The sequence below is a fragment of the Anastrepha ludens genome, chromosome 3 (assembly GCF_028408465.1).
Source record: "Anastrepha ludens isolate Willacy chromosome 3, idAnaLude1.1, whole genome shotgun sequence".
NCBI lineage: Eukaryota > Metazoa > Arthropoda > Insecta > Diptera > Tephritidae > Anastrepha > Anastrepha ludens.
In genome coordinates this window covers 12,585,833-12,601,416 of record NC_071499.1, presented here as the reverse complement: position 1 = coordinate 12,601,416, position 15,584 = coordinate 12,585,833, and the positions used below count along the sequence as shown (strand labels likewise).

Sequence of the window (15,584 nt, the reverse complement as noted above, 5' to 3'; positions counted from 1 at the left end):
GATTGCGCTACGAGAGATGATTAACGATTTTTTATGGCCGGAATGGGATGGTATTCATCTGGACAACGTTTATTTTCCACAAGACGGCGCTACGTGCCACACAAGCAACGAAACCATTGATCTTTTACGGGAAAAGTTTCCGGACCGTGTTATCTCTCGAAGAGGTAATCACAATTGGCCACCAAGATTTTGTGTTTTAAAACCTTGTGACTTTTTTCATTGGGGTCACGTGAAAGAGAAGGTCTACTCCAACAGCCCAGGGTCAATTCAAGATCTCAAAGATGGAATTCGTGAGGCTGTGGAGGTCATAGGGCAGCCACTTTGCAATTCGGTTATGGAAAATTTCATGAAAACGATATTGTCCTGTAAGCGTGGTCGTGGTGGTCATTTGCCTGATGTTATTTTCCACTATTAACGGCTTACCTTTCTCTTTATAATTAAGTAAACATCTGTTCATTTATATTAAAAAATATAATTGTATTTTTCTTTGAATATCAAAATAACATCTCTGATTGGAAACCCTTTTAGTAAGTGGGTTCTGAAGTCATATTCCAATAATCAATAAATATTCCCTCAGCCAAAGATTTACCAAAAATTAGTTTAAGGGGTTATATACTTTGTGAGCCCGAAAAAATGGATGATTGTCATAATTTTTTTTTTAAATATGTTTTAGAACTTTTATTCAAATGAACTTTTATCATACTGAAGGGTAACTCTTGAAGAATACATTTTAGAGTTTTTATTTAAAAAAAAGTTATTATTCATTATTTTAGAAGAGGCATGAGCAGTTCAACTGAAATAAAAAAAAAATAAATGATTATTGTAGAAAATTGTTTTTAGTGAATCTGAACGGCTTATTTACATAAAAAAATATTTTTCTCGACATGAAAACCGCTTTGCACCAAAAAACGATTTTTAACTGACTGACTTTTTGAAAAATTAAAAAAAAAATTTATTCCAGCGAACTATGGAAATATTTATAAAATGTGAACCGTTCAGATTTACGAGGTTGTAACTTCAAATAATTAAAAAAAAGTTTATGCAAATCGGTCAAATAGTTTTTGTTAAGCAATGATCACCGCGACGGTAATTTTGAAAAAACCACGACTTCGAGATTATCGCGTCTAAAGTTTTGGATAATTTTTATTCAGGTCGCGCGCTTCCACGGTCTGTAACTTTCGTTCTAGTGCTCCGATCTTTATGATTTTTTGAATTTATATTTTTAAGATGATGTGACCTGATGTGACCACAAAAAAATGTTCGACTTTTTAGTCCAACACAAAGTATAAACCCCTTGTTGTTGTTGTTGTTAAGGTGGTTGAACATTTCTGAGCTGAAATGCTCCTAATTAGGGACCAGCACCGTTTTACTACCACTATCTCGTGTGATGATGATTTTTTTTTTTCTTCTTTCTGTTTTTGTTTCCAAGTCAGATCCATTTAGTGAGGTCCAGGTATAGCAGCAAATCCTTTACCTCGATGTCTGAGATCTCCTTAATTTGCTGTAGGAAAGGCTTACCGAAGGATCGGAGTCGTGCCCTGGCCAGTCCCGGACATTCACATAAATAGTGGAAAAGACTTTCCTTCGCCCCTTCCGCTTGACAGCTTCTACAGATAGGATTGAAGGGTAGATTGAGTCTAGCTGCATGATCCCCTACTTTCCAATGTCCTGTAAGGGTTGGAGTGATGCGTGAAATGTTTGGCCGAGAACATCCTAGCAGGTCATTCGTCCTTTGGATTTTGTATGACGGCGATGTGTTTTTTGTTGTAATACATGTAGGTATTTGCTTCCATCTTCTTTTCGCTAAAGCATGATAGTGTGAATCAATGGATGCTTTTAGTGTGTTCAGTGGGGTGGAGACTGCCACCGCCTCTGCTCTGTCTAGTGCCGAACCCTTTCTTGCTAGCTCATCCGCTATCTCATTGCCCCGTATGTTCCTATGACCGGGAACCCATATCAGAGTAATTTCAAACCAATGGCTAAGCAGTTTTAGCTCTTCCCTACACTGTAGGACCAGTTTGAATGAAATGTAGTTGGAGTCTAAGGCATTAATAGCTGCTTGACTGTCTGAGAAGATAGCTACTCTTGCACCAACTTTCTTGTAGAGTTTTAGGGATTTGCATGCTTCTCCGACCGTTAAAAGTTCTGCCTGGAACACGGTGGCATAACCAGGAAGACGAATTGATTGAGATAGGTTCAGTGGCTCCGAATGGAAGCCAGCTCCCACACCGCAGTTCATCTTAGAACTATCGGTATAAATTTCGATATCGTGTCTTCCAATCACCTCTCCTTTGCTCCACTCGGTTCTCGGTGGAAAACGTACCGTAAAGCCTTTCTTGAAGTTGAGGTCGGGGACTGTGTAGTCTGATCCGTTTTTGAGCGGCGAGAGTCCCTGTAGGAGGATCATACTGTGACCGTACGACCTTGTTGTCCAGCTTCCTATGTCTCTGAGTCTCACCGCGCTGCAAGTAGCTATTGTTTTAACGTGTAAATCTAATGGCAATAGATGTGTTAATACATTGAGCGCTTCAGTAGGACTGGTGCTAAGCGCTCCTGTAGTTAGGATACACGCTGTTCTTTGTATCTTGTTCAGCTTAGTTTTGATGCATTTCTTTTCTGTTGCAGGCCACCAAACTAGTGCCGCCTATGTTAGTATTGGCCTTACAATGGCTGTGTAGGCCCACGTGTAAAGTGCTATATTTGCTTTCTTTACCCTGTACTCTACGTTGGACTTCTCCTTAACCCCCGACAATTTTTAAACAATGTTACAGAAAAGCCATCAACATTCGATTGAGAAGAGTTTTTAATCTTTAACTATCCCTCACTTTACATGCGAATTTATACGCATTCAGTATTGCATTAAGTTAATACAATTTCATTTTCTTATTTTAGAACTCCTCCTTTCATTCAATCAACGACTTTCATAAATCAACTGCTAATTCAATTTTATAATTAATTTAACTAACGACAAGCTTTTGCCTGGCCTTTATTTTGATACCAAACATTTCATTTAAATTATCGCCAGCGGCAGCAATGATATCCATTATGAAATGCTATGCTCTTGCCATTATTGTTTCTTCTGTGTTTTTTTTTTTGTTTTGTTTTTTTTAACTTAACTTGAATCGTGCGCTTGTTATGCATTTACTTGTGGATGTATGAAATCGATTTGCACCTAAATAGATTCAATTTAGGCACTTAAGTGCTCAAGAACTTTGTGCTGTTAATAATATAATTATTGTTGTTGTTGTTTTTGTCATTATTCAACAAGTCAGCCAACTTGTAAATGTTTTCTTCAAAAACACAACCACCCAAACGCCTGAAAGCATGCCATACATGCATAAACCCACCAGCACTACACAAGTGTGAGTATGTATGCATGTGTGAGTGAGCGCATATACTATTTATGAGAAAATGGACGTAAAAGCACGCCCACTTTGATAACAACTGACAGGTGTTTGCAACTTAAATACTGCCAAGGGTATCTCTGCATATCCACCCACTTTGCTGCTTGTGCAAGTAGAGAGTTTTGAGTGTAATTTGCTTCTTTGGGAATTTGCCATTGCGTTCAAGGTTATCTGGAACAAGAAATAAGCGCACTCACTTCTATGTTTTCTATGTAAATGTATATGTGTGCACGCTGTGTATATTCCTGTATATTCCTCATTCGCTGAAGGCAGCCACTTGGTTGGCGAGTATTGCCACTTTAAGTTCATTTATATGCATCCAAACAGCCACAAACGCACCTACAAACATCGTAGATATTTGCACAAACATATACCCTTCTCGATTGGCAATTTCATATACATAAATGTAACACTTCTTCAGTAGTTCTAAATTACTTGGATGCACAGCATATACATCTGGTTCTTCCAGCTCGTCTAGAGGAACCTGTAGTTTGGCTGGAATTTGTCCCAAATTGCAATCTCTGGTAGGTATATTTGTGCTCACATCTTAGTACACGTACAGGGGTGTATTAAAATAGATGTGTCTGTATGTGTGACACGTTTCAAGGCGTTTACTTGTTGCATGCCAAATTTACTTTGATTATGGAAATTAGATTCCTTGCTAAGTTGGCAGTGACTCGCCCGGAGAAGTGGCAAGTGGCTGAGCTGGTGATTTCACTCGTTAGGCGTTAGTTAGTTTGTTAGGCAACAAGTGGCAAAAGGGTAATTGACTTTCAGTATGTGAGAAGCAAGTGGATTTTAATTAGTTTGTCAGTTACTCTGAGGTGGAATGTCTATAAGTGAGCTCAGTGCTTGTATGGCAGAGATATTTGTCGACTTGCGTTCTTGTCCAACTGCAGGATGAAATATTTTGGAAGGATTAAAAGTATTTTAAAAAGTTTTTCAGTTATGCAGATTCAATTTCTGTCGATGCAGTTTGCTCGATATGAGTGATATTTATGGTTGAAAATCAAGATTTGCTTTTAGAAATGCGAAAAAGCTAAAAGAAGAAGATGGATTTTGTGCCAAATACTTTTTTTTTTGTCAAGAAAAATTGTAGAATATAGGTGTAACATAGGGCCTCAGGGACGAGCTTACTGATTCAAGAATTTTCTTGATATTTATAAATTCCTTAACACTGACAAAATGTATTACAAAACCAAATTTTAATGATACATATTTTTTGATCCATGCACTTTGTTGACTTTTATATCCTATATAGGACTATGAATAAGTTCGTGCGGTTTTACAACAGATGGCGTAACTTGATTATTATTCCATCGATCCACATTTCCAAACATTCATTGGAGAGCTACTGTCGTAAGGCACAAACGTCAGTATAAGTTTTTTATTTGAAGCGTAAACAACAATATTTTTACCACACTTGAAAATGTCGAATTTCGTGCCAAATAATGTGTTTTTGCGGGGAATTCTTCTTCATTATTTTAATATGAAGAAAAAAGCAGCCGAAAGTCATCGTATTTTGGTGGAAGTTTATGGTGAGCATGCTCTATCTGAGCGAACGTGCCAGAAGTGGTTTGCACGCTTTAAAAGTGGTGATTTTGGCTTGGAAGACGAAGAACGCGAGGGTGCGCCGCCAAAGTTCATGGATACCGAATTGGAGGAATTGCTCGATCAAGATCCGGCTCAAACGCAAGAAGAGGTTGCAAAAACTTTGGGAGTTGATCAATCAATCATTTCCAAACGTTTAAAAGCCATGGGAATGATCCGAAAGGTAGGCCATTGGGTGCCGTATGAATTGAAGCCAAGAGACGTTGAACGCCGTTTTATGGCATGCGAACAACTGCTTCAACGGCACAAAAGAAAGGGTTTTTTGCATCGAATTGTGACTGGCGATGAAAAGTGGGTCCATTACGACAATCCAAAACGTCGGGCAACGTATGGATACCCTGGCCATGCTTCAACATCGACGTCGGCGCAGAATATTCATGGCCTGAAGGTTATGCTGTGTATCTGGTGGGACCAGCTGGGTGTTGTGTATTATGAGCTACTGAAACCGAATGAAACGATTACGGGGGATGTCTACCGACGACAATTGATGCGTTTGAGCCGAGCACTGCGAGAAAAACGGCCGCAATACGCCGATAGACACGACAAAGTTATTTTGCAACATGACAATGCTCGGCCACATGTTGCACAAGTGGTCAAAACATACTTAGAAACGCTCAAATGGGATGTCCTACCCCACCCGCCGTATAGTCCAGACCTTGCGCCATCCGATTACTATCTCTTCCGATCGATGCAACATGGCCTGGCTGACCAGCACTTCCGTAATTACGATGAAGTCAAAAAATGGATCGATTCGTGGATTGCGGCAAAACCGACCGAATTTTTCACAAAGGGAATCCGTGAATTGCCAGAAAGATGGGAAAAAGTAGTAGTAAGCGATGGACAATATTTTGAATATTAAATTTGTAACCATTTTACGTCAATAAAGTTTCAAATTTCGAAAAAAACCGCACAAACTTATTCATAGTCCTATATATATATATTAGGGTGCCCGTTATTTACCAATTTGATTATTTTTCTTGCGACGCCCCCTAAACTTTTAGTTTTCCGTCTAAGAAAAATTATCAGATCAAAATCAGCTCTTAATATTCAGAATAAACCTTGCCCCAAAGACGATATATTTCCCATATAAATAACATGGGATTTTGCTACTTTTCGGAATAAACTTCTTTTTCTCTAGTATGCTAATTTACAGCTATGCAAAACACATATTCCGATGGCAATTTTAACTCTCTACAAAAAAGATCTCATATAATTTTTCGATAAATTGACTCCTTTAAAAGTTAATCGAAGTTAAAGTTGAACTGTGTGTAAATTTCAGACTTTTTCACTTTTGCAGCATAATTATTATTGTTGTAGTAAACTTCTCACGTTTATATTTAAAAATAATCAATGGACCAGAGCCAAGTAAAAATTATTCAAACATTTTTCCATTTACAGTACCTAATCAACTAATATTTCTGAAAAAATTCATCAATTTTTGTCCATTGCTATGAAATGTCTCTTTCAATTATTTTTACAAGCATTTCTGCCAACAAGAAAGAAAGATAGTCTGCGACAAATTGACGCAAGTGCTTTCGAAGTATTGCTCTTTCCTTCGAAATATTGCGAATTAGCGAGGTAGAAAATCACGAGGGCAAAGATGGTAGGCAGAGCGTATTAGAAGAAACTTTTGATGATATGGGGAGGGAAAACTGCCGATACCTAGCAAAAACGAACCCATATTCCAAGAATATATTGAAAAGCTAGCTCATCATCAGCATTCTGACGAATAATTACACTGCCATAGAGAACTACTAGAGGAAAGAATGGACATTTCTGGCCAACTTCGAAACCAACTAGACGCAGCCGTTTGTCAGCACTGAATATTGTTAGACCTCGAAGGAGACCCCCACGAATGTGTCATAATCTATGTGATCCTATTTTATACTTCGACATCTTTTGACTAATGCCGAGATGTCTTTGAAACGAAGCATATCTAAGACTGGTGCTCCATTTCGTGGCACTCATGAAAATGAAATACGTGCTTTGATTAGGATTGTTGGAATAACGCGGTGAAGCAGGTAATGTTTACAGAAGAGCTATTTGATCGATCTTTGTCAATGTCAACAGATGGTATGTGGATGTTTTGTATAGGATGATAATATCAGTAACAAACGTGATAAGGTTTCAAGTCGTAAAAATTTCATGAAAAATCTTAGCATGGTACTAACATCGAAATTTATGAGTAAGAGATTAGAAACACCTACTTAAAGACATATTTGAGGGGAACTACTTGTAATATATTGGTAAAAGATACTGCTCATTTATCGGAAGATAATACTGGGGAGCCAGTACCAAAAAATGTTGTTACTGCACATATTTTCCGTCTAAAATAAGGCGAAACGGTAGTGCATTGTGCAGTAAATGTAAAAAATTTAATTGTCGTAAACATAAGATTGATATGGGCCAAATTGTATCTGATTAATTTTTATGAAGCTGCATATTCTTATTCCACCGATATTATCCTTAAGAGAAATGACTCAGCCATCTCGTTGAGAGATACGCGGCATTTCAGGTTGGAGGTTGTCGACTGTTTTGTGAGAGACTTTATCACCGCTTGGCTATCAGTGAAAATGTAAGTATATATCATTTCCGGATATCCCATTACACTGTTTCAGTGTCGCAACTTTCATTATTGGCATCAGTTTTGCCTGAAAGACACTACCGTAGTCGGGAAGCCGAAAACTGAAAGAGATCCCCAGATGCTCGGAATATACACCTCCGCCCACCCTGCCTTCGAGCTTTGAGCCGTCTGTGCATACATGGATGGACTCGCCTTACCATGTCCCATTCCCACTCTTCCCTTGAGGGTAGTAGGGTCATAAACGATGTAATGGCAAGTATAGGCGGGACTGTAAACTCCACCTGTCCTGGAAGCCCCAACGTGCCAACCAGGACTTTACCGTGGCCATACTCAGCGTTGGACCACGTACTTAAAGTGCTCAGCCTTATTGTTGCACTGCGCGCAATGTACTTTGCCTACAGGTCTACCGGAAGGAAATTTAATATCACATATAGTGCTTTCGATGGTGTGGTCGACATTGCACCGGTTATAAGAACAGATGCAAGTCTTTGGACCCTGTCGACTCTGGTCTAATTACTGCTATGTACAACCAGTGTATCATCCTGGGTTTCAAACCCCATTTTTCCCCAATGACCCTTCCGCAGGAGTATAGCGCCGTCGTAGCTTTGCGTACTCTCTCTGCGACTGTGAGCTCCCAATTTAGCTTCCTATACAGTACAAGTCTTAGATATTTAGCGTTTTCTGTTATCTTAAGGGGCTTTCCTCCTTTCAATAAAATACGACAAAATACCTCGTTAAAATCATGCGTCACTTTTATGCATGATTATCTTTACGTATAGCTTTCTAGAGTTAAAACAGTGCGTGGTATTTGCTTTTTGTTTCATTCGCTTAGCACACGTCTGCAACTCTCAACCGGCTTATAGGAGGTAAATTGAATGCGTACACTACTTGCATTTTGCGTTCGGTTATATTAGACCTGTTGCTCTTGGGCCCATCGTGATGTCGAGAATGATGTTTCCCCGACATTTTTAAGCCATGCAACTCTTTTGGCACTTAAACTGCCTTAGTCCTCGTAGAAATTGTCTCCCGAAATTTAAAGCACATTTTTCGAGGTATGGGACTTACGCACATAAAGTTGAGAATGAATTATTTTTTTCCCTCACCTATATGTACTGTGTTTTGTGTTTGCGTTAAGTATCACTTCTTCCACAGTGTCAATGTTTAAGTCACAATGTGTGGTATATCGTCGTGTAATATGGAAAATTAGCATTGGGCAAAGGATTTTAGACTGTGCTCTTTGTAATATATGCAAGGTGGATTTGGACGCATTTCCAAAAACTTCTACGGCATACTTGTATATTTGCATTATTATAGTTTTATATACTCGTATTATGTAGAAGTTTATTATTTAGTGATAATTTTGGTTGTCTTCGAAGGAGCCCATAAACTTATTTTAAGCGATGTTTATTCTCACTTTGTTTTTTAATAATATGAACTTTGCAATTTATCTTTGCATCGATAGTGATTCGTCGATATTTGGCTTCAGAGCCTAAAATCTTAAAAATCGAACAAAATTCACATTTCAAGTCCATACCAAATTCTTTTATAGGTTTATAATATTTTTTTTAAATTCTGTGTCCTAACTGAAACTTTCGATTGAAAAATGTAGGTACACCCAAATAGAGCGCTAGTAACGTACACATATCGATTTTCTCATGCGAGTTAAAAAAGTTGAAATTTGTTACTGTGTAATTTCTTCTAATGCTTACATACCTTTTCTTGTCTCTATTTCACAGATTAAACTGGAACACATAAGAAAATTATAATTTTTCAAAATGGGTAAGCATATTTTTGAGTTCTCTCTGTCATCGTAATGTCAGCTGATAATTTTTGTTTTATAAAATATTTAGTTATGCACCCACATAAATATTATAGTATTTATAAATATAATAGAAATCTTTTGTGTCTATTTTTGAAATTCTGACAAAGCAAGTAGCCGCAAATACCTGGCTACCTGTCTGTCTGCAAATTAAGGTAGAAGTCGACGACACACCAATACCGACTGTTAACAACCCCAAAATCTTGCTAGTTACTTTCAACAGTTTGACATTTAAGATATTTAAGGGGTTAGGGGTAGTCAGAATTTTCAAAAAATCGATTTTTTTTTTGCATTTTCTTAAAGTATAATGTTTTAAAAATATTGTGTAAAAATTTGAAGTGAATCCGACAAATACTTTTCAAGTTATTCAACAATTAACAAAGGGCGCTCGGCCGCTCCGGAGCCGATAGCAAAACTTTAAATGCGTTTTTCTCAAAACTATGTTTTTCAAACTGGTGAACACTGTAACTTAAAAACCCCTACGTAGATTTCAATAAAATTTATACAGCTTTTGAAAAACATAAAAAACTTGTGCCTGATCGAAGGATTTTTTTTTTTCAAAAATTTCGATTTTTTTTTTAACAATTAACTGTTGGTTTTTTCCCGAAAATCTGAAAAATATTTCCTGAGGCCGCCATTTTGTTCATTTTGAAAAAAAAAAAACAAGCTTCGATCCGGCTCGAGATTATCTATCAATAAAAATAATTTTTCTCATCCGATTGGTTTTAGATGAATCTGCAAGGACTTGTGATGTTCACCGCAAGGGACTTCTGGAGAAACGGGCTTCACACAAACAGCGATAACTTTTGCAATTATTAATTTTTTTTTTGAAATTTTGGTGAAGTCAAGTTAAAACATTATGTTTTTATGCTATGTTTTTATTTTTGTTAAATAAATTAATTAAGTAGCAAAAAAAAATTCGTGAAAATCATCATTTTTTCGGGCCTCTGACTACCCCTAACCCCTTAAGGCAATAGACCCGCCGATTGTAAACTATGCTGCGCCTGTCTGGTCGCCTGGATCCAGTGGATTCGCAGTGGACGAAGCTACAGACTTGTCAAAACACTGTCATTAAGACAGCAACAGGATGTCTTTTGATGTACGCACTCCAACATCTACACGACGAGGCCCATATGCTACCTAAAGAAAAGCATATTAAACTGCTCAGCAAATAGTTCCTATTAGGCTGTTACCGCAGGTCCTACCCATGCAGGCACCTGCTTAAGCCAAAGCCGCCTCCCAGGCACGTCAAGAGGCACCTCCTTAACTACGCGGAAGAGATCCAGGACAAAACAAACCGACAATTACTGGATCGGAAAGTGTACAGATAGATAATTCACGACATTCATCGAGAGACTCTTACCACCTTCTCTTACCCGACTCACGAATGCCGTCATCGGAGTCCAACCCCCACCCATTGCAGAGGAAGAGCTCCAACAGCCCGAGAGTCCCGCGTAGCCTTTTCACAATTACGGTCTAGATAATATAGCAGGTTTAACTACTACCTGTCTAGAATTGACCCCGACATACTAAACATATGTCCGGCATGTGAAGGTACCCCGCACGACACTAACCACCTTTTCACATGCTTCATCAAACCAACTCATCTAACACCCCTCTCCCTCTGAACCCAACCCGTCGAAACAGCTATATAGTTTCCTGGGCCTACCGGTAGATGAGCTAGGCGAAGACGAGCGGTGATTTACACTACACTGACAGGGTAAAGTTAACTGCTACAACAACAAGTCGGCTACCCAGTAGCGTAAAATAAAACATTCGAAAAAACCCATTCCGCATCAAGTATAGAAAGTTTCTGATGAGAAGATGTGTTGATCACCGAAATACACAGCACTTAAAATTTCTTCCCGCAGAGGTTATTTTTCCCTTTCCAATTTTTATATTTGTATTAAAAATTCAATAACTAATTGACACTGAGCTCCAAAACTCACTAAAAACTTGAAGCAGGTTCTGAACAATTTTATGGTGGACAAAAATCGAAGAATTCATTGTCGCAATGTGGATGTCTTTGGTATTTTTGTAAAGATATTTTATCAACTGAAAATAATTAAGCCGAAATGTCACCAGGAAAATAATTATACCAGTATGTCGCCCAGAAGCCACTAAAGTTAACCAATTTAATGCAATAAATTGTAACCAGAGCACGGACATGCGTAAAAAATGTCAAAAATAAATTTGTTTAAATTAAATGTTGGTTTAATGTTTTTTATTTCCATATATGTATTCTGTATACTGTATGTTTATATGTAGCAACTCTGCCACTATTACACACAGAGTTAAAGCCTCTATCAGTATTTCCAGTACCTACTTTCTTTGTATGTAATAAACTGCCACTAGATTTACCGCTATCGAGTCTCGACATTTAACTATTGATAGGTCAAGCAATGCTATAGCAAAGTATGAGCTTTCTTCTCAGATGGTACGTCAAAGTGCTAACCAGTGTTCGCGGTAATAATTATTATTAATGCTTCCAAAACACCTGAATTTTATGCAAAAATAAAACAAAGAAAGGGGACACGCTGATATCGCCAAAAAACTGATTTTCAAGGTTGAATCCGACCCACAATTCATTAAACGCATCATTGCTGGAGACGAAATGTGCGACATGCAATGCAGACATCAGACGAGATTTCAGCCAAACAAAGAACGGTTTTTATGGATTACTACAGTATTGAATACCAAGAATTTTTGCCAGAACATCAGACAGTTAATAGGGACTATTATTTGGGGGTTATAGCACGTTTACGTGAAACGAGTCACCAAAAAAGAAAGAAACTAATGGAAAAGTCAAAGACGGCTCTGGTGGCTATACCAAAAATAGAGTTCCAGAAATGATTCAAGAGCTGAAGCAAACACTAGCACAAGTGCTTTGCAGTTGATGGCAAGGATTTTGAGGAATAAACTTTAATTTTGCATTTTCTGATTATATTTAGTCATCAAGTTGGTATTACGAGGATTGCTCTTTTTATACATGTGGTCTTGGACATTTCTAGTGTTGTCAATCATCATCTGACGTTTCCATTGGAAAGATTTAGAGCATTTCGATGTGTGAGCCATGGTATTGTTGTTTACAGTGTCTCTGAAAATTCGTCCCATAAAATAAATTGGAATTAAACGGTTTACATTTTCGCACGAATAATTTTTGAAAATATTGAAAAAACTTCGGAAATAACTATTTTCAGCAATTTTGCGAATTCAGTGGAATTACACCTTATTATACCTTAACACTTTATGTACGAGCACATTGAATAGCAGTTTGCATCTGAAACGGGTCGGTTTTGCGATCATTAAAGCTCATTGCCATATTTGCATAAATCTGTCTCTGCTCAGACCTTTTGAAAAAATTGATGTTTCTATAAATGGATCTGTTGAGCAATAATATTTAAATCGTTCTTTGCGCACTTGCCCCATTATAGTAATTAAACTTAACAATTTTTTCATTCCTGGTACTGTAATGTTCATCCACTTTCTTGTCTTGGGTGATATTTTCAATCTTTTCTCTATTTGAGAATGATATATGTTTGATTGGCTAACCATATACTCAAGTAAATCTTCTCCAATAAACAACTCTATGACATGTGATATACATTCTTACGATTTTCGTATAATTTTTATTCCGAAGTTTCCCTCAAAAGTTTCCAAAGTAAATGGTTTATCAGTCGCTGACCAACTATTATCACATGTTAAGGAAACATCACCTTGTGAGTCGCTGTATTGTAATGGCAATCCAGAAACTCTTGATAACTTATACTATCGCTATCATCACTGAAATCACTGCTCACAGAACACTCAGACAAAGAATCAAAAACTACTTCTTCGTTTTCGCTAGTTAAATCCATTTCAAAGGATCAACATCTGAAAGTACGTAAATGCACCGTAAAACGCAACCAATACTATCATATTACAAAATGGACTTTTCTTTTCAATAACTATAGTACATTTATTTTCACGAATTCCACTAGGGCATTATTGCCCTAACGACCCTACTGTTAGCTACAATTACTCAACAGGTAATTGGGATGCATTTCGTTAACTACATTTCATAATTTAACGAAAACTTTCCGTTAGGCCAGTCAACATCCCGGCAGCTTTATCCTATCATAATAATGGTACGGTTTAATTATTTTATTGCTCTACCGCACTCAGCTGGAAGGATCTTAAAGACGCCTGATAGTTTAGTTTTTGTTCATGACATCCCTTTTTTTTCGCGACAATACTCATATAAAGATTTACTAAGCTATTTATTAGTTTCTTCAGATTTTTTATTAGTATCAAATCAAAAACACGGGACCTGGTATGAATAAATATGCATATCGATAGCATTACCTGAAGGCGAGTAGCGTAATTATGAGCTCTTGAATAAATAACCAGTTAAAAGGGCCATAAATTTAGTTTGGAAAATCAGTTTTATTCAATTCAAAGATAGAAAATAATGGAAAATTAAGAATCAAATTACTTTTATTCGATATAAGCACGTTTTGCCTTGACTATGACCTTAAGCCGTCCAGAAACGAATCGCAAGCTGCCCGAATGTGACTTGCAAGAATTTTAGCCCACTCGCGGACAATGGTATGATAATTCTATTTTTGCCCACATTTTATATGGCAGGAAAGTACTCTGGGACGCAGCATGATGCTGTACGAGTATTCACTGTCTCTGGTGGCAGAATTTGTCTCAACTTTTCAACTTATTGCATACTTTTTTCACCAGTATCTTTGACCCATTTTGCCTTGAGTTTGTAGCAAATCATATAAGTGAACTCAGATGCCACCACTGAGTGCGCCGCCATCAATCCTTGGGCACTTCATCATCCAATGAAATCAACTATAACTTGTATAACAATGCCATAGAGATTCGACTCCTGATATTGCCACATTTTAACAACTCTCCAATAAAATAATTATGTGCAAAAGCATATAATTTTACTACATAATTTTACTACACAAAACTTTTGCTAATTGCCAATATAAATTTACTTAACACGCTTTATATATAATTCGCATGCGCTTGTATTTATGTGCCATATATTGATTAAATTTTCCTAGGGGACACAGTCCTAATATGCCAGTATGCGCCACCGCTAAACCCCAGCTGGCACTTTCATAATTTGTTAATAAGCCACGGGCGGCTATGTGACTACAAAAGTGGCAATGAAATAAAAATAAAAAGAGAAAAGTGCAAATGGAAATGAAAATGAAAGCAGAGTACAAGCCATTACAGCAGTCAGAAAATCATTTCAAGGGCTTGTAGCACACACACACACACACACAGGAAAATAACATTTATACACATCACCAAGCGTAATGATGAAATGATGAGGATGTAGACTTTGATGTATGACACTCGGTGATGAAGTGTTGCCGAGATGAATGTTGGCAAAGATAACAGAAATAACTTCATGCTGGCTACCCCTGCTACTAAACTGTTGCTCAAACTGTGGGTAGTCGGTGGTTTTGTTGTAGTGAGTACAAATTGTTGTTGTATAAAAAGCAATAAATTGCAGCACGTTTCGGTTGAAAGTTAATTCACAGAAAGTGCTTTGACATTTGCCAACTCAATAGGAAAATTGGAGCAGATGAAGATGTTAGCAGTGGGTTGGCCTCAGTTTTGTTTAGCAAAGACAAGGGGCAAGAGGTGTTTGTTGGCAGAGAACAGTAAATACAAATTGCGATAAAAGTTAAATCTGCTTTTTCAACTTGCAGCGTACGAGAAAATTTGTGTACGTTGCAGATATATGTAAGTACAGTGGTGAGCATAATTGAGTGCATGATTTTTTTTTCTTTTGTTTTTTCGGGACAACTAGCAAGTACACCACTCAGCCACAGTTAAATCCATTGTAGCGCACTCGGATTCCCTCTTTAATTTTCTTTAAATCTACTCGATCTCCAAAGAAATCTGAGTAGATCTTGTGGTGTTAAGGAGACACGGAGCCGGTGGTCGCCTCTTAACACATAAGTGCCAAAGACCGCAAGCCTGATTCGAGCGAAGACTGCGCAGATGCACAGAAAGTGGTCCGCCGTCTCATATTCCTCTTCACAATCTGGGCAGAGGACACTGTTTGAGATGCCTACCTTTTCCATGTGCTTTGCCCATAGAAAGTGGCCCGTCACCAGTCCATCCAGCTGCCTATAGTCCCTTCTGCTTAGTG

General features: G+C 37.7%; 1 protein-coding gene across 1 annotated transcript in view; it reads left to right on the top strand.

Moving 5' to 3' along the window:
- LOC128857028 (uncharacterized) overlaps positions 1-15,584 on the top strand; it is a 75,281-nt gene that overhangs the window by 39,666 nt on the left and 20,031 nt on the right. Inside the window, exon 2 of the mRNA XM_054092547.1 lies at positions 9,336-9,378. Within this exon, the coding sequence (XP_053948522.1) occupies positions 9,375-9,378 (4 nt within the window). The 5' untranslated portion in view covers positions 9,336-9,374. The remainder of the gene's footprint in view (positions 1-9,335; positions 9,379-15,584) is intronic.